This window comes from Lemur catta, chromosome 12 (assembly GCF_020740605.2).
Source record: "Lemur catta isolate mLemCat1 chromosome 12, mLemCat1.pri, whole genome shotgun sequence".
Taxonomy (NCBI): domain Eukaryota; kingdom Metazoa; phylum Chordata; class Mammalia; order Primates; family Lemuridae; genus Lemur; species Lemur catta.
The window spans coordinates 20,834,104-20,857,417 of NC_059139.1; the positions used below are offsets into that span (position 1 = coordinate 20,834,104).

Genomic DNA, 23,314 nt, shown 5'->3' on the forward strand with positions numbered 1-23,314 from the left:
TCAGCTGGTTTTAAAAAAGTAGACTTAAAGTAATATTAAAATCCATATACTTATATTACTTGATGGATTTTCTTATAATCTTGTGCCTGTTTTCATTTGAAAAACTTTCTTTAAAATCCTAATTTTTGCTCCTTGGCATTTTCAAGGGTGTTTTGAGCAGCATCAAGAGCATTAAAACTGGCTTTTCTCCTTCTGCTGTCTATAGGTTGGCACTCTTCCCTTCTGGAGCTTCCTCTTGTCACTGCTGTTTAGTGACAAGCTGGAAGTTGAAAGCTCCTACCCAAAGGCAGTGGAGAGGCTACCAATCCGTGCTCACTCTAGCGTGAAGGCGCTGCCGAGCTGCTGACCCCACCCCCACCCCCCACGCCGGTCCCGGGCCAGGCTGAGCAGTGCTGGGAAGGGAGAGGCGTTCACGCCCCGAGGCCACCGAAACCCCAGGCTTTCCGAATAAGCCCACGCCACACACTGCAGAATCACATCGCCACTGGCCGGTGTTCCCAGACGCAGAGCACACCACGGAGTAATAGGAAACCTGGGTTCCTTCATGTCTCCTGGCAGCCAGTTTTGAAATCCAATAAGACCATGGAATTTGGGATTTAGCTGTTGTTTTGGTTGTTTTGTTGCTGTTATTATTATTTTTAAATCTATGATCCCATAAATGCCTACCCACCTCCAGGGAGTTCGGGAAGGATTTAATTGCCCTGAAGCGCTAAATCTCAATTTCCAGTGTGAGTGGATTATCCTGTTTGTGGAATTAAATTTTATATGGATGCCTCTTTTGCTACTGGTTAGTAGCTCTAATTAAATAAATGAAAGTTCTCGCAGGAGTTAGGACCTCTTACTTACAGTGAAGATTTAGGGATCACTGTACATAATTTGAAATCTAGATGACCCCAAGCAGGCATGAAACAGCACGAAACGTCCCCTATAATTACATCTGCTGTGCTGTGCCAGAAAGAGCGGTAAGGTGCCTGAAGTTGCCACATCCAAACCTCAGTTTGCCTTTTCACTGTCACAGATGAGAGCCGGAGCGCTGTAGGGCCTCGGAGTGAACAATGCAGCGCCTGGGGCAGCGGCGCCCGGGTTCAGGGTCCGGTGCAAGTTTCTGCCGAAAGAGGGCGTTGGTCTAAGATTGATAGAAATTTGTGGACACGGACGCCCTGTCAAATGAAAGACCATTTTAAAACATTTTCAATTTATTTAAATTTGCGGGACTTAAGTGTCAGAATTCTCCTGTCCAACGCAGTACGTTCACATTATAAATGGTTGCGGTGTGATACTACACACAGAGGGTCCAGTTCCACGCTGACCTAACCCCGCCGCGCGCGCGGCGGACTCCGGTGATACTGCTGTGGCCAGGGACCTCTTCACGGCCGTTTCCATCTGTCTCCATCGCTGTTGTGCCTGTGACCCGTGGCTGGACCGGGTCTCCGAGGCAGGACCTTTCCCGCGTGCCAGAACTCCGAGCACAGTGCCTCAAGCGCTGCCGAGGAGACGCGAGCGCTCGGGCTGGAGGCGCGCACGTCCGTACACCGCAGACCCTCCTGGGAACGTTTTGGGGAGATAGTCCATTTATTTAGTTACCTGGTTTAGCAAACAAAGCCCCGAGGACACCTTAGGGATGCTTCCCAAGCTTTGTGACACCTCCAGAAGCTGAACCGTTCACTCGCCCTTGGGAGCAACAAGTTTCGCTTTCCTGCTCTCAGTGCGCGAGCGGAGGGCGTGTGCGCGGGGACAGGGTGACCCCGGCACCACTGCTACTCCAGCGCGAACCCGCGTGTCCCGGAGGGAGGGAGCCAGCGCGGGGCGGAGGAAGGAGGGGTGTGCGGAACGCCCCCGCCAGCTGGGCATACCAGGTCCGCGATGAAACGAGCCATCTGCATTGGGACTTTGGTCCCTGTTACCCGACCTTGAGCCGGGGGACCGGAAAGGTCAGGTGCTGGTCGCGAGTCGGCGCGTCGGAAGGGAATGTGGCCAAGAACGAGAAAGAGGTGAGAGCGAGCGGGACCTACGGATTTTTGCATCGAAACGACAATTTCTAGAACCAACCCCTTTTCCCAGTCCTGTTGTTTTTTGCATGGTGTGTGCGTGCATGTGTGTGTGCGCGCGCACACACACACATTTCTTTACTTTCAAATACATTTCCTTTTTTTAAAGCCCAGAGCTGGAGAGATTGTGGCCAGGGACAGGCGGGGATCGCAGAAGCGCGCGGCTCGGTGGGGGCTCCCGCCGGAGCAGACAAGGGCGGTTGCGGCTTTAAGGAAAAGGCAGAGGGCCCGCGGGCAGTGGGGATTAGGGACAGGGGAGAGGTGGGCATATAAGGGGTGCGGGGAGGAGCCCTGATATAAGAATGTTAATGGGAGGCTCCCCCAGCCCAGCCCCCACCTCTCCCCACCCCCACCCACCCCACCCGCTGGAAATACAAGCCCAGCCTCGGCGCGCCTTGTGTGGTAACCCGCTCCGCCGCTGCCACGCTATTTAAACGCGGGCTATGGATCCAGGAACCGGAGCGAATCAATGAGATCAAACGCGAGGGAGATGCACCGTCAATTACAAGCACTTGGACAAGTCTAACTTTTTTTTTTCTTTTACAAATACGCTTTCAAAAGCAACCTTAGCAACGCCCAAATGAGAAGCCACCTTTAAGCAAAATAGTATATCTATAAAGGGAGGGCAAGTATATATATTTATAATAGGTATATATATATGCATATTACAGACGCACAGGTTTACACCCAGTGAACTTTTTCTTTCTTTCTTTTTTTTTTTAAACTAGTGACATTGCAGAGAAGGACTCTTCCTATCTTTTGGCGCGTTAGTGAAGGGGGTATTCTATTTTCTTAAAGCGCCCAAGGGGGCGCAGGGACCTCGGAGAGAAGAGTGGGGAGGAAAGAGGAAGGGTGGGTGGGGGGCAGAGGGAGAGTCGGCGGCGAGGAAAAGAGCTTTCCTGAGGCGCGATGCAGTCCCTGCTGGTGCTCACTTTCTCCGCGTGCGTCCTGCTCGGCTGGGCGTTGCTGGCCGGCAGCACGGGTGGCGGTGGCGGTGGCGGTGGCGGTGGCGGCGGGGGCGCGGGCCCAGGCGGCGGGCGCTGGGAAAGAGAGGCGCTGCCGCCGCAGAAGATCGAGGTGCTGGTGCTGTTGCCCCGGGATGACTCGTACTTGTTCTCTCTGGCCCGGGTGCGGCCGGCCATCGAGTACGCTCTACGCAGCGTGGAGGGCAACGGGACAGGGAGGCGGCTTCTGCCACCGGGCACTCACTTCCAGGTGGCCTACGAGGACTCGGACTGCGGCAACCGTGCGCTCTTCAACTTGGTGGACCGCGTGGCTGCGGCGCGGGGCGCCAAGCCGGACCTCATCCTGGGACCGGTGTGCGAGTATGCAGCAGCGCCTGTGGCCCGACTTGCGTCGCACTGGGACCTGCCCATGCTGTCGGCCGGGGCACTGGCCGCCGGCTTCCAGCAGAAGGACACCGAGTACTCGCATCTCACGCGCGTGGCGCCCGCCTACGCCAAGATGGGCGAGATGATGCTCGCCCTGTTCCGCCACCACCACTGGAGCCGTGCCGCGCTGGTCTACAGCGACGACAAGCTGGAGCGGAACTGCTACTTCACCCTCGAGGGGGTCCACGAGGTCTTCCAGGAGGAGGGTTTACACACGTCCGCCTACAATTTCGACGAGACCAAAGACTTGGACCTGGACGACATCGTGCGCTATATCCAGGCCAGTGAACGAGGTGAGCAGGAGCGCGTCCCGGGCCCCAGGCCCTAACCCGACCGCTCTCCGCGGCTCCCCCTACACACCCATCCACGCCTCTGCGGACCCCACTGCCTGCTGGGGCGCTGAGGACCCGGCAAGGCGCGCGCGTTCACCTGTGCATTGTCTAGCTGCGACGACCTTTGATGATCGCCCATCTCGGTCGAGGGCTGCACGTAGAGGGTCCCGGAGAGGTGGAGGGGTCTGGGGGGAATCTGAGTTCGCCGTTCCTGCGTGCCCAGCTCCTACAGGTGCTGTAAAACCACCTGGGATTTTTCTTCCTCCTTCCCACTTAGCGGGCACCTGACGGTTATTAGGGGGCGCACTCCCAGGGCCCTGTTCCAGCCAGGGTCTGAAGCATGTCGAGGCCCAAAGAACTTGTTACGGAGTCCTTTGCGGGTCTGCGTCCCCGTCTTAGTGCGGTAGCGTCCGCGGATGCTCTGCAGCAGTGCGCCGCCACTTGGCTCACCAGGTCTCCGGGTTCCCCTGACTGCTCTTTCCGCAGACCCCAGGTTTCTTTTAAAGGCTCATTGTACCACTCTTCTCATTTCTTCCATGGTCCCTCCAGCCCCTTATAAACGAGCTTCTGTGGTTCCCATCCGATATACCTCTCTGTATGTGGACACAGGCGACAGTCACTTCCTTGTCGCTCTGGGCGTCGCAGTCTCTAAAGCGCCCAGAGCTAGGCTTTGCGGGAGCGCGTTCTGGAGACGTGGGCGATGAATCTCCTCTCCACCTGTCTCCTCCAGCCCCCCCGCCCCTGCCCATCCCCACGTTTTCTCCACGGGTCTCTGGGAGTTTGAAATGATACCCAAACCGGACAAAGAGCGCAAGGCTGAGGGTGGTTGCTATGGCTACGGGAGCGGGTGGTCGCGGATACGTAGTCGCAAAACCCCCCAGTGCGGCAGGGGAAACTGCGGCGTGGCGGGTTGAGTTTCCGGCCCAGCGCGGATCCCGTCTCCCTCGCGTAGCTCTTGAGGGGCACAGCGCTCGCGGACTCCCGCCTCTGCGCCCCCCCGGAGCGCGCGCACCTGGAACGCAACCCCAGGGCCTCGCGGGTGAGGCCGAAGGGGAGCGGGGCTCGTCACAGCTTGGCACGGCCGGGCACCCGGGCGCCGGCCGTGAGGGGCAGCGCAAACTGAGGCCAGGGGCCTCAGGAACAGGTGAGAGTGGGCAGAGGAGCCATCGAGGGTGGCGCTGCAGCCATCCCCTTTCCCAGCCTGGCCACTTCGGACTCGAGTGAACGCACCCTTTAGAGCGAAGAGGCAGGAGCTGTTGACAGTGGGGATGCATGACCAAGTTTTGAGCGCTCCAACTCCGGGCTGTCTGCACCGAATCCCTGCCAGCCAAGCAGGCGGGGCGCCGGCTTTGCTGATTATGAAAAAGGGCATTTTGTGTCCAACGGCTGCTGACCTGCCTAGTCGAGGAACCCACACCTACTTTTCTCCCCACTCCCGGTTCCCATGCTTAGCGCAGCCTCCTGCAGACCTCGGGCTGCTCTTGCCCCGGAGACATTTTTCTTCAGCTCTCCGCTTTTGAGGGCTGGGAGCTAGAAGTCGGAGACTTCCCAGGGCCGGCTGGGGTGTGGGGGTGTGTCCCCCTACGGGCGAGATCCGCAATTTGCGAACACTTCTGTGCTGCCACAGCCCTGTAGGTCCCCAGTGTTGGCGGTGGCCACAGTGCACGTGGCCTGGGACACCAGGCCCAGGGCATCTGTCAGCTCAGATGAGGGCTGGGGCCCGGGGTGGGGGATCCGGGCCCTGAGCCTCACACGGGTGGCTGAGGCCTGGGGGCAGGAAGGGCGGCAGCGCTCTCGAGGGACTTGGGGAAGCTGCTCCTGTGGCTTCAGATGGCGTGGGCTGCAGTCTGCTGCTGCTGGTTATTACTTTGATTCCAAAACCCTCGTAGATGTTCCCACTTCTCTTTGTGCTTTTTTTTTTTTTATTTCCAAGTTTGAATTTAGTGGTGAAAGTTTGCTCGGCTGACCTGTATATTTTACAGATGATAAGTTTACTATTTTATGATGCTTACTCTAAAACGTATTTCCAACAGCGACTTGGCAGATATTCAGAAATATGAAACAAAATAGTTTCTCCTCTAAGCTGTCCCTCCCCCTCTCCCCTCTGAAATTCCTTACTCTCAGGAGAGAGATTTGCTTGATAACAAAGCTTTCTGAGGGGATCTTTTACAAACACATTGAGTGCTGCTACTTCGCTATAAGCAGTTAGTGTAAATAGGGGGTTAGCATATGGTTTCAGTGGAATTTGTGGCTCAGCCACTCACTGGCTGGGGGCTCTTGGACCGCTATTAAATCTCCACACTTTGGGCTTCTCAGGTAAAGTGGGCTAGTGGAGCACCCACATCTTTGGGAAGCTGGGAGGGTTAAAAGAGCTAACCCAGGAATGCACTGAAACAGTGCTGGGTGTATACTAAGTGCTCAATAAAGGTGCTGCTTTATTGCAGTTCTTATAATTATTTTATATATGTGATGATAATCACCTTTACCCAGAAGGTGAGGCCATGCCATGGGGAAGAACCCTGGGCTGAGAGGCAGATGCTTCTGGATTTGGCATCTCCACTCGGTATCTATGTTTTCTTCTCTGGGAAATGAGTAAAGTGGGGATCGGGCCTCTCCAAACTGATATTTGGTGGTCCTGATTTGCACTCACCCAAGTGTAAAAATGCAACTGACAGTATTTTTGCCTTCGAAAATTCCATAGTAACCATCATGTACTAAAGTAGAAAGAGCCCCCATTCTTTTGGTGAGAATATTTTTAGCACTTCTTTTCAGGTTAAATTTCTCTTTAAAACCAGATTGCAAACGTTTGAATTTCTTAACAGGTAAAAACTGGCAATCCCAGCATCTCAAATACTAATATGACTAAAATTTCATTTGGCTATGTGCTGTACCGCAGAAAGAAAAACTAAGAGACATTAACTGTTCTTTCATTTTAGGGATTTCCCATCTAAGTCAATAATTTAAAAACATTTTTTTCTGTCATATCTTTAGCTAATATCCCTGAAATGCACACACCTGAATGTATATTATTTTTTTAAAATAACAATCTTTGTTTAAAATGGATTCACTTATACAGCCTACTACTGCCCTTAATATTCCACATTTCACAGTAAATTCATTTTTAAAAAGACAGGATTAGCAGGAAATATTTTTTTCAAGCAATGAAAGCCAGTAGCTATTTTCTCTATACACCCTATAGGATGCAGACCTAGAAGTATTCCACACACAAATGTTTTTGTAAGAACTGTAGTTTTATCCTTTTAGTTATATATGTCATTAATCCGGGCCTGCATCATGACTGTAAAGACAACAGCATCTAATCAACACAAGAGTCATTTATTTTTAGAATTAGTCTGGGGTAGATGACTGAGTATTCAAAAAGAATTTTTAAGCAAAGAGTACATGATAAGTGTGAAATAACTACCACACAGCAGGGGGAAAAGAAGGCTTGTAGGCTGCAGTGTAGAAATTCCGAAGGCCTTTGGAGTAGATAGAACTTTGTGAACAACAAAAATCAAGGTGCAGTTTCTATTTTGCAAATGATATCCATTGCTGTGTACTGTAGAAACAACCAGAGAGAAACCTTTTTAGAAAAAAATTAGATTTTATTTTTACCAAAGTCAGTTATACAATAACATAGTTTAAAATCAGAAAATTACACATCTTAGTAGGAAAAAAAGTTTCCTGTTTCCTACTGCCTATTTCTTACTTTCCAGAGGCAACCACTTTCAACTCTTGTAGGTGTTCCTGTAGGTATTGCCTTTATATCTCTGAATAACTTACTATAATAATTTTGATTTTTTTTTTTTTTTAGTTTTAGGTCTTATTTCTTGGTATCCCAGTGGAAGATGACAATTAGTTCTTTTCTACTGTCCGTTAATCACACATGCAAGTTTTCCTCCCAGTCATTCTTCCAATATGGTTGTGTTAAGACTTTTCTGGGGAGGATGAGGCAGGAGGATCACTTGAATTCGGGAGTTTGAGGTTGTGGGTTGCACCTGTGAATAGCCACTGCACTCCAGTCTGGACAACATGGTGGGACCCCATTCCTTAAATTTTTTTTTAGTTAGCTCAGTATTTGGTATTGATATTATTATTACCTTCTAGATGACATTTGCGGTTGAGCTGTATGGATGACTATTCTGGCATTTCCTTTCTTGCCCTACTTGTTTTCCTCGGGATTAAAAAAACTGCTGTTTTTGTTTATTTCTTAGTTTCCTATGGATTTGTAACTAAATCATCTTCTAATTCTCTATGTTAAGCTTTCTGAGCTGTTTCAGTTTATTTCCCAGGCACGCTGTGCAGTGGCCACTTTGGGTTCTTTCTTTTATACGTTCCTGGGACTCCCATCACCTCTCTGTTGAGCTGATCCCTGTATGTTCCTCTTTCTTGATTATACTCTTGTTTTGGTGGAGCACATCCTCCAGAAGCTTTCTGAGGAAAGATGGGTGAGACCTAAATTTTGAGACCTTTTGTGACTGAAAAATTTTCCATCCTACCCTTATACATAATTACAGAATTCTGTGCAAATGATTTTCTCTCAAAATTTGACAGTATTGCTCCATTGTCTTCTAAGTTCGAGTGTTGTTATTAGGAAGCTTGAATTGATTCAGATTCTGGACTTATTGTTTATTATTTTGTTTTTCCTGGAAATTTTTAGAATCTTCTCTTTGCTCCTAGTGTTTTAACATTTCATTATAATATACTTTGATGCCAGTATTTTGCCTTGCATGCTTAATAGGACCTGTCTATCCAGAACCTCATGTTTTTTTAAATTCTGGGAAAATTTCTTAAAATATTTCTTTGATAATGTTATCTCCTTTTTTTCGGTTTTCTGTTTTTAGATTTTTTTCTTATTTGGATGTTAGATCTCCCGGATTGATTCTCTATTTTTCTTATGTTTCTCCTATTTACCACCTGCCTTGTTTTAAAAAAAAAATTCCTCTTGCTTGGGTATTTGTTTGACCACTTCTAACATTCCTATTGAGTTTTCCAATTCTGTTATCATATTTTCAGTTTGTAGGACATGGTACACCTAACTTTTCTTCCATGCAGTAACATTTATCTTTCCCTTCTAAGTTTAGGATTACATGGAAGATGGGTTAGGGGTCAGATGGAGAATATGAAAAAATCCTTTTTATTATTGATAAAACCAATTGGAGAACATGGATTTAGATCTGTTGCCAAAATAGCCTGCTTGCTATTACTTCCTCTTAGAATTAGCAGGGACATGCAGTAGATCCCCCTCTAGGATCGAACCCTTTACCCCATGACAAAAGTAGCCCATAAAGGGTGTGAAAGCAGACACATCCCAAAGAGAAAGAAAGGACTAGGCCTAGAATGCCCAGTTTTAGGCTCAACAATCAGACAGTTCACTTCTTTTCCCCTTATTGAGGGTGTGGAGAGGGTGAACAAACTCACATTGAGAGATGAGGAATATTAACCCATTAGAGGTTGCTCCATATGGAAAACTGGGGAAAGGATATCCTCCCCAACTTAGATATACTATCTGGAATGTTTTTGGTTCTCTGAATTGACTTCTATAGCTACCTCTTTGCATTTCTCTCTGTTGTTCTTAGAGTGATTGCAAGAATGTGCTGCATTAGTGAGAAGCCATTTACAGAAGTTATTGCAGGAACCAGATGGTGGAGGATGGCATGGAACATTGCAGGTTCTTTGGCAAGGAGGAGAAAATAGAGCAGGATGAAGAAAAGTCTACCCAGAAAGTTAGAGCCACATCATCATGCCCTTTTTTAGAAGTTTAACAATTTGACCAAAAAAATTAATATTTATATATTTAAATATGCTTAGATGCAACAGAAATTGCCGTAACTGACTCCATTTATGCAGGTTGCAGGATTAGCTGATGCTCTTCGTTCCTGTGTAAATTTTATCATGTGTTGATAGGTGCTGGCAGCTAGTATAGTTCTCCTGAGTATGCCACACACGTCTCATACTTCTCCATATACTTCCCAAGAGTTGTCCCCAAATCTGTTTATGCCAATTGTGCTTATTATCATAAGTATGTAATTAAATTAGTTATTATGTAAACTGATGAAACATGAGTAGGAAGAGAAAGCTACTTTAATGAAAAATATTTTAAACAATTTGATAGAGTGTATAAAGGCAAGATCCTAAAAAATTACTTGATATTCAATTAGGCACGAATGAGACATCCCTAATTGATTGGGGAATATGATAAAAATCTAGGATTCTGCGCTGACTGCTTTGCCAGTGTCATCAAGCGCTTGCTACAACTTGAACTAAAACTAGATGATAATGTGCATTATATGTTTGGTTTATTCAAGAAGGACAATGCTCCACCCATGAACTTGGGAAGTAGGGTTTCCTTTTGAGAGTTAAACTGCATGGTCAACACAAAATGGATAAGATCTAAAATAATCAAACTCTGCTTAGATAGGCACAATGCCACTCGGCATCACTCTTGCTCAATCTAAGTGGGTATTACATTTAAAGGAAGAATATGTCCCTTGGAAGGGTTTGATGGTGGTGGTGATGGGAAGTGTTTTATTTATTTTCTGTTGCTCTAACAGAATACCACAGATTGGATTTATAAAGAAAGGTAATTTATAAAGAAAAGAAATTTGTTTAGCTCGTGGTTCTAGATGCTGGGAAGTCGAAGAGCATCGTGCCAGCATCTAGTGAAGGTCTTGCTGTATCATAACATGGTTGAGGGCATCACATAGTGAGAGGGCAAGTGTGTGCCGGCTCAGGTCTCTTCTTCTTCTTATAAAGCCACCAATTCCATCATGTGGGCCCTACCCTGATGGCCTTATCTAATCCTAATTATCTCTTAAAGTCCCCACCTCGAAATGCCATGAACATATAGATTTGAGGATTAAGTTTCCAACACATGAAATGTTGGGGGGCATGATCAAACCATAGCAGGGAGAAAGAGAAGGAGATGGGCCAGGAATGTAAAAATAGAAAAAAAGGTGTCACAGAAGCCAGTGTTGGGCAATGCTTAGAGAAGCTTGTGGTCTGGCCCTAGGACACAGCCTGTTTGGTCCTAGACCAGGTATATCTCTTAGATGGTTGCTTAGGGTTATCAAGGCCTGGTGCTTTTGACACCTGAATCCTCCAACTGACCTCCCTGATCTTGATTTCATCCTCACTAGCATCCTAATGCTTATAATTTGTCTCTCCAGTTAGCATGCCCAGGTACAGGGCATGCTGATACAAATGTATTCATAACCATTCTGGTCCTCATTGAATTTAAGTAATCTGCATTTCAGATAATCTGTAAATATGAGAGTTGGGTTATTGGAAATATGCCCCTAAACAACGACACTACGCTCTATGTGCTGACAGAATCAGGTTCTGCATCAGGGGGTTGAGAGCCAGAGCCTGGACTTTGATCAGCTGATCGAGAAATGATGAGGGCTGCTTGGTGGCCAGTCAGCCAGAGCTTCCTGGAGACACTTGCCCTTGGAATCCACACTCTTCAAACTTGTCCAGCCTCAGGCTGTTGTTGGCTGTTTTGTGGGACACCTTGGCTCTTTGTTTATTTATGGGGATAGAATCAAATCAGAGCTAAAACAAGTGTCTAAGTCATAATAAATAATTAGGAGTTTCTTTGAAAGCTTCCTTACTGAGGCATCTTGGAATTCGATTATTTATTCTAAATATATAACTATACTCCAGGCACAAACAACACCTACTCCCATAGTTATGGATCTTTAGGAGTCTTCTTTTAGAAATTGGATCTCTAGAGCTTTTATCCTGTACACTAAGCCCTTTTGTAGTATGAAATGTCAGAGTTATGATCTAACACTCTGAATTAACGTGTACAGTAAACTAAATATCAACAAGAGCTTAACTCTCCATGCAGGTTGCCAAGGCTGCTTTGGCATAGCCTGAAGTTTGTTTTATGTCTTTCAGCACCCATGCTTTTACAAAGAACATACACATCTTGGAGGGCTGGCATGCATCATGATAATGCGGTTTACAGCACCCAGGTCTCTCCAGGTCTCTCCTCTGCACAGTGTGTATACAGCAAAACATAGTTGTCCCAGTCTCAGAGCAGAGGGGCCATCGACAGGGATCAAACTGACTGGGTAGTGGTAAAGTCTCCACTTCACTCCAGCCTGTGTGGCTCTTATGTGGTAGGCAACAATAGTTTGGAGTTGCTTAAAACCTCTCACACTCGACCATGTGGTTATACACTGAGAGAACGCAGGGGAGGGACCTGGAATCTTGTTAACTATTTCCTATGTATATTGGGGCAACCTGAGAATAATGCTTTAAAATTCAGACAGCAGAAAGCCCAGAGCACTCAGTGCATCCAATGATTTGTCAAAAGAATCTTCTCTCTAAAACCAGTGAGTTTGCTTTTTCAGGAAAATGTATTTACCATGCTATTAAATCTAAAAAGCATTTGACACTCTTCCCTGTCTTATAGTGGGCAAATCTGGTGATTTATTTGGTGTATTTGCTTTTTTTTTAAGAAGAACTTTATTTTGAAATAATTTTACACTTTTAAAAAAGATGTAAGAAAGTATTAAATAACCTCTCTGTATAGCCTTCACTCAGATTTTCACCAATTGTTAATATTTTGCCACGTTTACTTTATGATTTCAAATCTCTCCCTTTCCTTCTCTTCTTTCCTACCTATCTATCCAGCCATCCATTTATCCACCTATCTACACATACACATACACGCAGACAATACTATCTTTTTATGAACCATTTGAGAGTAAGTGCAGAATCATGCTTCTTTACCCCTAAGCATTTGAGCGTGTGTTTCCTAAGAATAAGGACCTTCACTTACATCACCACAGTATGATTATGAAAAGCAAAACCATTAATCCAAACACAATTCTATTATCTAAGGTACAGACTTTATTCACATTTCACCAGTTGTCTCTGTAAGGTCCTTTATAACAAGACTTTTATTTATTTATTTTTTTAAGGTCCAGAATGCAGTCCAGCATCACACATGGCATTTACTTTTTTGTTCTAAGTTTCCTTCAGTCTAGAACATTTCCCAAGCCTGTCTTTGCTTTTCATGAAATTGACCATTTTATTCTACAGACTGTCTCCCAAGCTGGGTTTGGGGCTGCTTCCTTCTGATTAGGTGCAGATTGCCTATTTGCATGTTTCTGGTCCTTGCAGTGTTACCTCAGGAGGCTCATAACTCTGTGTTCCCATGGTTGGTGATGCTGGCTTCCATCTCTTGGTTATGGCAGTGTCCCCTACGTTTCTGCACCGTAAGGTTACTATTTTCCCCTTTGTAATTAGCAAGTACTTTGCCAGGAGATACTTCAGGACCATATAAGTGCCCCGTTCCTAGTTGGATGTCCCCCACTGGTGCAGGCACGCTCGATGTCCTTGTGAAGGGGTGTCTCATGCGTGCTGTCTGTTCCTCCCCCAGTGGTGATCATGTGTGCGAGCAGCGACACCATCCGGAGCATCATGTTGGCAGCGCACAGGCACGGCATGACCAGCGGAGACTACGCCTTCTTCAACATCGAGCTCTTCAACAGTTCTTCCTACGGTAACTCTGCTTCCGGTTTCCCCTCCTCTGCTGAGGTGTCTAAGAGAGGTTGTGAGGAAGATTCAAAATATTTGAATTAAGTCTGTAGATGTGATTTCTGTAAATATGATTTTGGAAATTGTGATTTTGAATACTCCCACAACGTCTCATAATTTCTCCAGCTTTTCTTCTCCGACAAGTCAGTTAGAGCAAATGGATGCCATGTACCTGTGATACCAAGGCGCTTGTCTAGGGGTGAGTGTAGCCCACTCCCACACTCCAAATGATCATAATCCAGGCCCCAAAGCACCCTTGCCCAGTGCTTTTCCAACTGCAGGTTGCTGTCATCATGACGGACTGTTGGAATAATTTTAGTGAGATTTGGACAGAATTTTTAGTAGCATGGAATAGAGTAGAACATAACGCGATGGAATAGAATAGGACAAGGTGTGTCACACTTAGCATGTGTATTGTTTTATAAAACTTTTATTTAGTAATATAATTGTATGTTTGTGTGTATATACGTATGTGTGTTACACGTATGTTTGTAATGGGTCACAGTGTGAAATCAAAAACTATTATTGTACATTGAGATAAAGACATTTGGAAGCCATTGCTCCCAGCCCTCTCCTTCCTTCCAGATTACTGCACCTTAAACTTCTATATACAAGTTCAGGAACCACCTACTGGCAGACTGAAAGCCTTTAATTCCTTATAATAGACCTGGGGAAGTTCCCAGGGTTCCCGTGGTGGAGGATTTTAAGGAGGGCATCACAATCACAGGTAGAAAACATTTCCCCCCAAATGTGATTAGGGCTCTTTCTGAAGTAGACACTGTAGGGCTACGGAACATTTTCTCAAGAGCTGCTCGCTGGCTGCTCGAATCTGAGCAGTTATGGGGAAGCGTAAGTGCGCATGTTACAAATGGCATGTTTATATACTGAGCTCCACTTCCCAGTTCTTGCTGACGGGATATAGTTGGACAGGATCTAAACCTTAAAACATACTCCCCGGTTTCCTGCCCTGATATCCTGGCTTACTTAAGCAGTAGATCATTGTGTATGTACAGATAATAAAACACACTTCTCATGGGGATAAAGAAAAGTTGATGAGACAAAAGTAGCCACTGCTTCCTGCAGTGGATAAAATCAGAGATTTGAGACTTGCAAGACAAACACACTATTTTACTCTCCTTGTGGGCATATTTTTTTTCTCTCTCCTTTACATGGTAGAGTGGAATTTTCACTTCTCAACCCAAGATCAGAATGGAATTATATTAAATATTATTGGCTGCAGCATGAGTTCATTGAGATATTGGTAGAAACTGGTAAAAATGAAAAAGATGTATTCTGAGTTTTGCAAGTTGCCAATTGCAAACATAGAACTTAGAGACAATGCATGTGAATGCACATTGTGCATCTAGTACTTCATACAAATGTTAGCTACTAGAATTAGTTTCATCTACAGGTAAAGCTTGTATTATTTTTCCGTATTAATTATAATACATGAGTACTGTAGACAATTTGGAAAACATAGAAAAGCACAGGAGAGAAATAAGTTACCATAATTATGCCACTCAGATAAAAGTATATTGATAATTTTTAGAAGTATGTACATCCTATTTTATATGAATATATATATTTTACAAAAATACTTTTCAAAAAAATGATACTATTTACAGTATGGTCATGTAGTATTTTATAATGTTGATGATGTTGTCTTTAATCAACCTCTTATTTTTCAATATTAGGTTGTCCCCAGCTTTTTGCTATTAAGAACAATGCTATGTTGAGTAGCTTTACATATTTATACATATATATTACCTGTAAAATAAATTTCTAGAAGTAGAATTGTTGGCTCAAAGGTTATGTGCATTTAAGTCTTGATAGATACTGTCAATTTGCCCTGTAGAAAGGTTTATCAATTTTCACTTTTGCAGCAATGTATGACATTGTGTCTTCCTCTATCCTTGTCAACCCTGCATAATCTAGCTTGTACATTATTTTGTTTGTTTGAATTTCTTTTTATGTTCATAAGCAAAGTTTTGCAGTTTTCTTCATTTACATTCTGTACCATTCTTGTTGAGTTTATTCTTAGGTATTCTATGTTTTTTGGAGTCAGACGTGCTACCGTTGCGCCACGAGGTCATGTTTTTTGTTGTTATTATGATCATGAAATTTTCCTGTTACATTTTGTAACAGAACAGTAGTTATACAGAAAAGCTAAGAGTTTTTGTTTATTTATTCTGTAAGAATTCCACATATTAAATCCTGTGCTCTAATAGTTTTTCTATTATTTTCAAATAAGAATGACAATTTTTCATCCATTTTGATAGATGCATATCTTATTAATATTTCTTATTCTTTTCTTATTGCATTGGCAAGAGCTTCCAGAATAATATTATTCTGGTGATATTTTAATTTTTGACTTCTTGTCTTGAAGTAGATGTTAAAGTCCTTTTATTCCTAGTTTATCAAGTGTGATTTTAGAAATCAGAAATAGATAACAGAATTTTATCAATTGCATTTGACCTATTCTTTTAATAAATTTCCTAATATTGGGCCATCATAGCATTCTCAGAATTGAGCATATTTTGTTATGATGTTTTTTAAAGACATATTGCTAAATTTAGGTTTTTATTGTTTTATTTAGGATTTTGAATCTATATTCATGAGTGAGATTTGAGAATGGTTTTCTTGCCTTGAGATGTTATTGCCAGATTTTAATGTCAGGTTCACATGAGCTTTATAGATTTAACTGGGATACTTTTTGTTGTTTTTTTATGTTCTGTAACAGTTTATATACCATAGAAACATTCTTTGAAATATGGAAACAATTCAATTTTATATTTGCAACTAATTTCTTTTTAGAGGTAATTTTTGGACAACTTAAAAAGTCTTTTTATTTTGAAATAATTTTAGACTTCAGAAAACTTACAAAAATAATACAGGTTAAGTATCCCTTATCTAAAATTCTTGGGGCTGAAGTGTCTTGAATTTCAGATCTTTTTTGGATTTTGGAATATTTACATATATATAATGAGATACCTTGGGAATGGGACCAAAGTTGAAACAAGAAATTCATTTATGTTTCATATACACCTTATACATATAGACTGGAGGTAATTTTATTTTTCCCTTGGTGATGCTGAATAATCCGTGTGTTGTACACTTGCATTTTGACCCATCACATGAGATGAGGTGTGTGATTTTTCACTGTGGTATCATGTTGGCACTCAAAAAATTTCAGATTTTGGAATATCTTAGATTTCTGATTTTTGGATTAGGGATGCTCAGCCTGTATAGAGACTTCATGTATAGTCATTCATCACTTAACGATGGGGATACATTTTGAGAAATGAGTCATTAGAAGATTTTATCATTCTGCAAACACCATAGAGTGTACTCACACAAACCTAGATGGTATAGCCTACTACATACCTAGGCCATATGATACAGCCTGTTGCTCCTAGGCTACAAACCTGCACAGCATGTTAGTGTACTGAACACTGTAGGCAATTGTAACACAATGTCACGTATTTGAGTATCTAAACATATCCAAACATATAAAAGGTAAAGTGAAAATACAGTATTATAATCTTATGAGACCATTACCATATGTGTGGTTCATTGTTGACTGAAAGATCGTTATGCGGTGCATGACTGACTGTATGTGTTTTACCAAGCTTCCTCTAATGTTAACAACTTACATAATCATACTAAAATAATCAAAACAGGAAAATTAAGTTGGTACATTACTACTAACTAAACTACAGGCCTTGTTTGAAATTTAGCACTTTTCCTCCCAGTGTTCTTTTTCTGTTCCAAGATCCAATCCAGGATCCCACACTGCATTTATTCATTGTGTCTCCTTAATCTACTCCAATCCATGGTAACTCTTTAACCTTTCCATGTCTTTCATGACTTTGACACTTTTGATGAATCTATTATTTTGTAGAATGTTTTTCAATTTGGATTTATTTAGTATTTTCCCACGATAACATTGAGTTTATATATTTTGGCAAGAATACTGAAAACGTGATGTTGTGTCCTTCTCAGAACATAATACTAGTGCATAAGAAGTAATATCTATGTGGCCAGGTGCAGTGACTCACGCCTGTAATCCTAGCACTTTGGAGACTGAGTCAGGAGTTTGCTTGAGGTCAAGAGTTTGAGACCAGCCTAAGCGTGACCGCATCTCTACAAAAAATAACAAATTAGCTGGGCATGGTGGCACATACCTGTAGTCCAGCTATTCGGGAGGCTGAGGCAGGAGGATCACTCGAGCTCAGGAGTTTGAGGTTGCAGTGAGCTATAATGAGGTCACTGCACTCTAGCCAGGGCAACAGAGTGAGACCCTGTCTAACAAATAAATAAATAAATAAAAATAAAAAAAGAGGTCATATCTATGTGACTTATTTCTGGTGATGTTTGGACAACTTTTAAAAACTTACTTCCCCATGAGTTCAGTTTTTCTGCTACTTGACAATTTAATTGCACATAGTTATACAGAGTGCTCTTATAAAGTATACTTGATATTTTGATTAGATTCCCTTTATTTTACCTTTTATAGCATGTTTGCTCAGATTTTGGGGTCTGGTGTTGGCCTGCCTGAGAGGCTGGGCCATGTACTAGCAAAGTGACTTAACCTTCCCTCTTCTCCTTTAGTTTCTTCTAATGATAATAACCGTACTTACCCGATGGCATCAGGCTGAGGAAGAAATGAGATATATATAAAATCTCTAGCAAACTTCTTGGAATGTAATAACTATTTAATAAGTATTAGCTACATTTATTCTTAGTCTTGGTTTACTTTGACCATTGCCCATAGTACTTAAAAAGTTATAAGTTAAGTTTGTACATTTTTCTGTAGTGGTAGTTTTATACATAGATTTAGGGTCATGCATTCAGTTACCAAATTAACCAATGTTAATTTAATACATCCTAAGGACCTGTATGCATTAGGAATTGCATCTTCATGTACATAAATAAGATACCCAATTATAGTGATTTAAACAAATGTAGAGGTTTATTCTCCTACCTGAGAGGAGTCCAGGGCAGGGATGGTGGTTCCATAGTGTCATCAGGGAATCGAGCTTCTTCTCTTTTCCTGTTCTCTCGGTTTTACTGCATGGAGTCCATCAAAGATGATGGCTAGAGCTCCAGGGATCATGTCTTAATTCTAGACAAGACAAAGAGAAAAGACAACAGGCAAAAAGAGACCTTCCCAGTTGACAGGGTTCATTTGGAAATGATCTCCTGGAAGCTAGACTCATTAACTTCTGCTTACATATCATTGGCTATCCCTAGTTGCAAGGGAGGTTGGGAAATGTGTGTTTTTAACTGGACTCACTGCTACCCTAAATCAATTCAGGAATCTGTTACTAAGGGAAGAAGGGAGAATGGATGTAGAGGGGCAACTGTCCTTGTCTTTCACAGACCCTAAAGCACCTTCCTCTTTGGAATAGAAGCAGTAAACTGAATCGTCTGGTGAGCAGAGTGACCAGACCAGGGTTCTGGTATACATCAAACAAGGCCTATGCAAGTAAATTTTATGCCCTAAAAATCAGATATATATTAACGAAAAGTTCTTCAACATCCGCCTCTCACTGGGCCTCCTCATGTCAAACACTATACCTGTTCTAGAAAGAGGCCTCTATTTTAATCACTATTTACCTGATGTACTGGATGGTGTGTCCACTTTTACTGATTACTAGATTGTTTGGTCTTGGTGAGCACTCACAAAAATTCTCAGGTTTGCCTAAATTATATGGTTACAAGAGTTCAGTTGGCAGTGTATTATGAAGGGAATCAACTGATTGAAAATAACATTTAAAAGATACATTTAAAAACATCTAGAGAGATAATATATATTGCCTTGTAGAGTTTTTAATAGCACCTATTGGCATTTTTGTCCATTGGTGTTACCTTCTTAGAATGTAGGTTAGGTAGTAAGTTATGAATATTTGGCCGATCCTGTCTGGGACTGTTAAGATTATTGTAGAGCCTTCCTGTCTTCCTGAGAACTTAAAGCGCACTAATTAAGGCAAGGATAGAAGTATAGTAGAGATTGGTTGATGTGCACAAATTAAATTATTTGATTGGCTAAAAATGGAAAAATAACAGAAAAACTGTGGAGGGGTTGGATTATATTATATTATATTTTGTTATAAAAGTGACATATGCACATTAAAGTCAATTTGGAACGTAGAGGAAAGAAAAAGAATTCTCACATAATCCTTCAATTGTGACAGTTGCTAAACAGCATTTTGGCACTTCTCCTTCCCATATTTTTCCCTCTGCTACTTTGGTTTTTGACATTTTTGTCATCCACTGCATATGCAGTTTTTTTTTTTTCATTTCAAAATACTAAGGGGGTACAAATGTTTTTGTTACATGGCTTGAGTCAGGGCTATAAATGTGCCCTTCACCTGAATAGTGCTCTTTGCACCCATTAGGTGCATATGCAATTTTAAATCTTGGAACACCTTGAACTCTGAGGAGGTGAACACAGGTTGTGTAAGGCACCAGCATCTGGGGTCTGGCTTGCACTTGAATCCTATTGCTTGTTAGCTAACTGCCTTTGGGCATGTTGATCTCCTTGAGCCCTAGTTTCCTCATCTGTACGATAGGGAGTGCACTTAATCTCTTTCAGAGTTCTTATGAGAATTAAAGAATGAAGTGATGCAAGCAAAGCAGCTCTGCAGAGCTGTTTGCAATGGTGTCACCCAGTAAAGTGTGCTGTTATTAATGATGGGTGTCACCGGACCAATCTCACCATGCAAACATGTAACACCAGTCATTTGGAGAGGGCAGGTGAGCCCAGGAGGGCAATGATTTTCTCTCACTTAAATGGCCACCAGAGCTGAAGAGCCATTGTGCCATGGGGCCAGCCCACGTGAAGGCCAGGTGTTCATTCCTTGCGCAGATTCTGTGATGTCTCCATTACTCATTCAGATCACATACACTGAAGGCTATTATGTGCTAGGTCCTTGGTAAGCATTGGGAGCCACGGAATGGCAGTTACCCCAACGTGGGCACCCCTCACTGCACCAGCTCCCCAGCCAGGAATGTTGAGCACAGGGCGTGGTGCTGAGTGGACTTCTTCCTCTTTCACAGGTATTCTGTATCCTCCTGACACTCAACGCAAGCCTGGGTGTTTAATATGACATTAGTACCCACCACTCCTCTGAAAGTTCTTTCCTCGAAGTTACCGGTGACCTTCTCATTTCCAAACCATTAGCCTTACCTGGGACCATGCCTCTATGCCTTCAAAGCAGTGCTGCCCAGTGGAATTCTCTGTGATGATGGTTGTGTTCTATTCTGTGCTGCCCAGTAGGGTAGCCACTAGCCACATGTGGCTGTTGAGCACTTGAAATGTGGCAAGTGTGACTGAAGAACTGAATTTTAAATTTTAATTAATGCAAACTTAAATAGTCACACACGTGGCCAGTGGCTCTATGAGACAGCACAGCTCTAGATCACTCAATCATGTTTTCATCCATCTCTTTCTGGTAATCCTATGCTCTTAGCTTTGGTGACACAGCATTCTTCTGGTTCTCTGTTAGCTCTGCTGTGTCTCCTCTTACTCCTCCTGCCCACTAAAAATAGCATCCCCAAAGTGTCTGTGCTCTACCTTCTCCTTGCTCATTCTGTACTCTCTTCCCTATCCAGCCAGGGAGCCCCTGGGTTCTGACCGCAAGCTGTCTCTAGCCCTCACACCTCTTTTTGGCTTCAGACACTATTTCCAGCTCCAGCTTGGTATTGTCACTTGGGCCTTCTGCAGTTGCCTTGGATTGACCATCCCTAACTAAAATTACTCCTATGTTCACCTAAATCCCTCCTCCTCCATCTGGCTCTGAGATTTCCTCCCATGATAACATTTTCCCTTTCCCCTTTGTGTCCTCTGTGACATGCCCCCTCTCCGTTGTCCCTCACTCCCTACCTGTTGTTGTACAGTCTTGAGATCCTTCCTGCATAATCCTCTGTGAACAATTCTAAAAGTAGTAAATACTTTTTATTGAAAATTTACTATGTTCAGAAAAATGCAAAAAAAGATGGGGGGGAGAGAGAGAGAGAACTTTCTCGTAATTCTAACCACCCAGAGAACCCTTGTTAATTTTTTTGGTGTGTGACTTCCCACATATAACCTCTTGTAACCTCTTGCCTGGATTACCGCGGCTGTGAACACTCAGCGTCTCCCCACCCTAATCCACTGCTGTTTCCCAAGGCCAGATTCTCATCATGTCACTCTTCTATTCCGCTCATAAATCTCCAGAGGCACCCAGTTGTCTACTGAATTAAATTTGTCCCCACTGATGGGACGTCACGCCAAGCTGATCTCTGCCTTCCTAGTGTTCAACAGCCCTGATATGGGAGATATTACTGACACATCACAATAAGAAATGCCCACAAAAGCAGGAAGTCATACTATCAGTTATGGTTGTGAATAGATATTTATTTAGCTTGGCTTGCATTTATTAAGAATTATTGTTTTAATTCTTTTTTTTCCTATTTTTTTAGTAGAGACGGGGTCTCACTCTTGCTTAGGCTGGTCTCGAACTCCTGGCCTCAAATAATCCTCCTGCCTCGGACTCTCAGAGTGCTAGGATTACAGGCGTGAGCCACCGCGCCTGGCCCCATTCTTTTTCTCTAGAAAACAAAACTCCAAAGTTACTACCTTTTAAACTGTGGTAGTCAGACTTACTGTACTGAATTTTACTTCTTTCCAAATTAAAAAAAATGTTTTGCTCATTTCAGCGACTGAGATAGTTGTTGTTTCTAGTTCTATGTGTGTTTTCTAATTGCACAGCATAAAAGCCTAGAGGGTTAAGTATTTCCCGTCTTACGCTCCTGGAGAGATCTCTTTCCCAGAGCTGAGAAAACTCTGACCCTCTTTGCCTAAGAGATATCACCACTGCTGAGTCTTGATACCTCAAGCAATTAAAAATGAATCAATAAATATCGATTGCCTGCCTATAAGCAATGGATTCCTCTATGTGATGAAGAGGTCCTGGGCATTCTCAGAATCTGGGGTCCTCCTGGAAGTGGAGTTGTCCCTTAACTAAGGCCATGTCGTCTGTGTCTTGGTAACCGAGCACCCAGCTGGGTTCACCTGCCTGGTGGCAGTGACGCCTGGCTCTCTGGCTCTGCTTGTGCTGTGGCCTCCTCTGTGTCTGGGAGGTTTCATGGGAGAGGAGGAGGACTTTGTTAAGTTTTGTTTGGTGATCTGAAATTTAATCTTGTGCTCACTAAGCTCGGATCTAGTCTCTAATGAATTCTGTCCTCAGCTGTGTCTTATTTATCTTTTACCAGCTCCCTGGCAGATAGTAAGCAATTAATAAATGCTTGCTATTCTTAGGATTATGATCGTCCAGATGCCTCCACAAACAACATTCTTTGTCTCTGTCTTTTCTCGGGTTCCAGGCTGAGGCTGCCAGCTGCCTACTAGATGTGGTGCACATTCACACCCTTGCCCGTGCTGCGTGCTCTGCCAGACACGCCTTTCCATCCTCCTGTCCTCCTAGTAAAATCCTATGCACACACGGAGGACCAGGCTAATGCCTCCTCCTCACCCGAAACCTTCCCCAGGCTGGAGCGCATTGCTTCTTCCTCTATATTCTGCGTTGTTTCTTTGTCCTCCTCCCCCCATCATAAGCTGTCAGTTCTACCCTGGAATAACCTCAGTTGTTTACATGTCTAACTCTCAATCTCTCTCTGGAATGTGGTAGAAACTGCCCAGACGTTTATAATGCCCAACATGGCTATCTCAGAACCTTGTGTAGAATACATAGTTCATACATGTTTGTCTGATTCAAACTGTGATAGAAATTCCAAAGCCACCAAGTCCTTGTCAAACTTTTGGAAGAGTGAGCGCGTGTTGCAGAGCCCTGGCCACACACCCCAGGGAGATCCTCACTGCTTAGCTATTGAGCTCGAGGCCTCTGCGGTCGATGGGGAGCTGGGGACAAACAAATGACTTTGGTGCTGGACTCCAGCAGTTTGAATTCCTTGTTGTATTTTCAGAGCTCTGCAGGAATCATAATCA

General features: G+C 43.6%; 1 protein-coding gene across 2 annotated transcripts in view; it reads left to right on the forward strand.

Annotated features, from left to right (window-relative positions):
- The first annotated feature begins 2,515 nt into the window (after positions 1-2,515).
- NPR3 (natriuretic peptide receptor 3) overlaps positions 2,516-23,314 on the forward strand; it is a 63,695-nt gene continuing 42,896 nt past the window's right edge. For both annotated transcript variants that reach the window (XM_045565801.1, XM_045565802.1), the window contains exons 1-2: positions 2,516-3,732; positions 13,166-13,288. In XM_045565801.1, the coding sequence (XP_045421757.1) occupies positions 2,958-3,732; positions 13,166-13,288 (898 nt within the window). In that variant the 5' untranslated portion in view covers positions 2,516-2,957. The remainder of the gene's footprint in view (positions 3,733-13,165; positions 13,289-23,314) is intronic.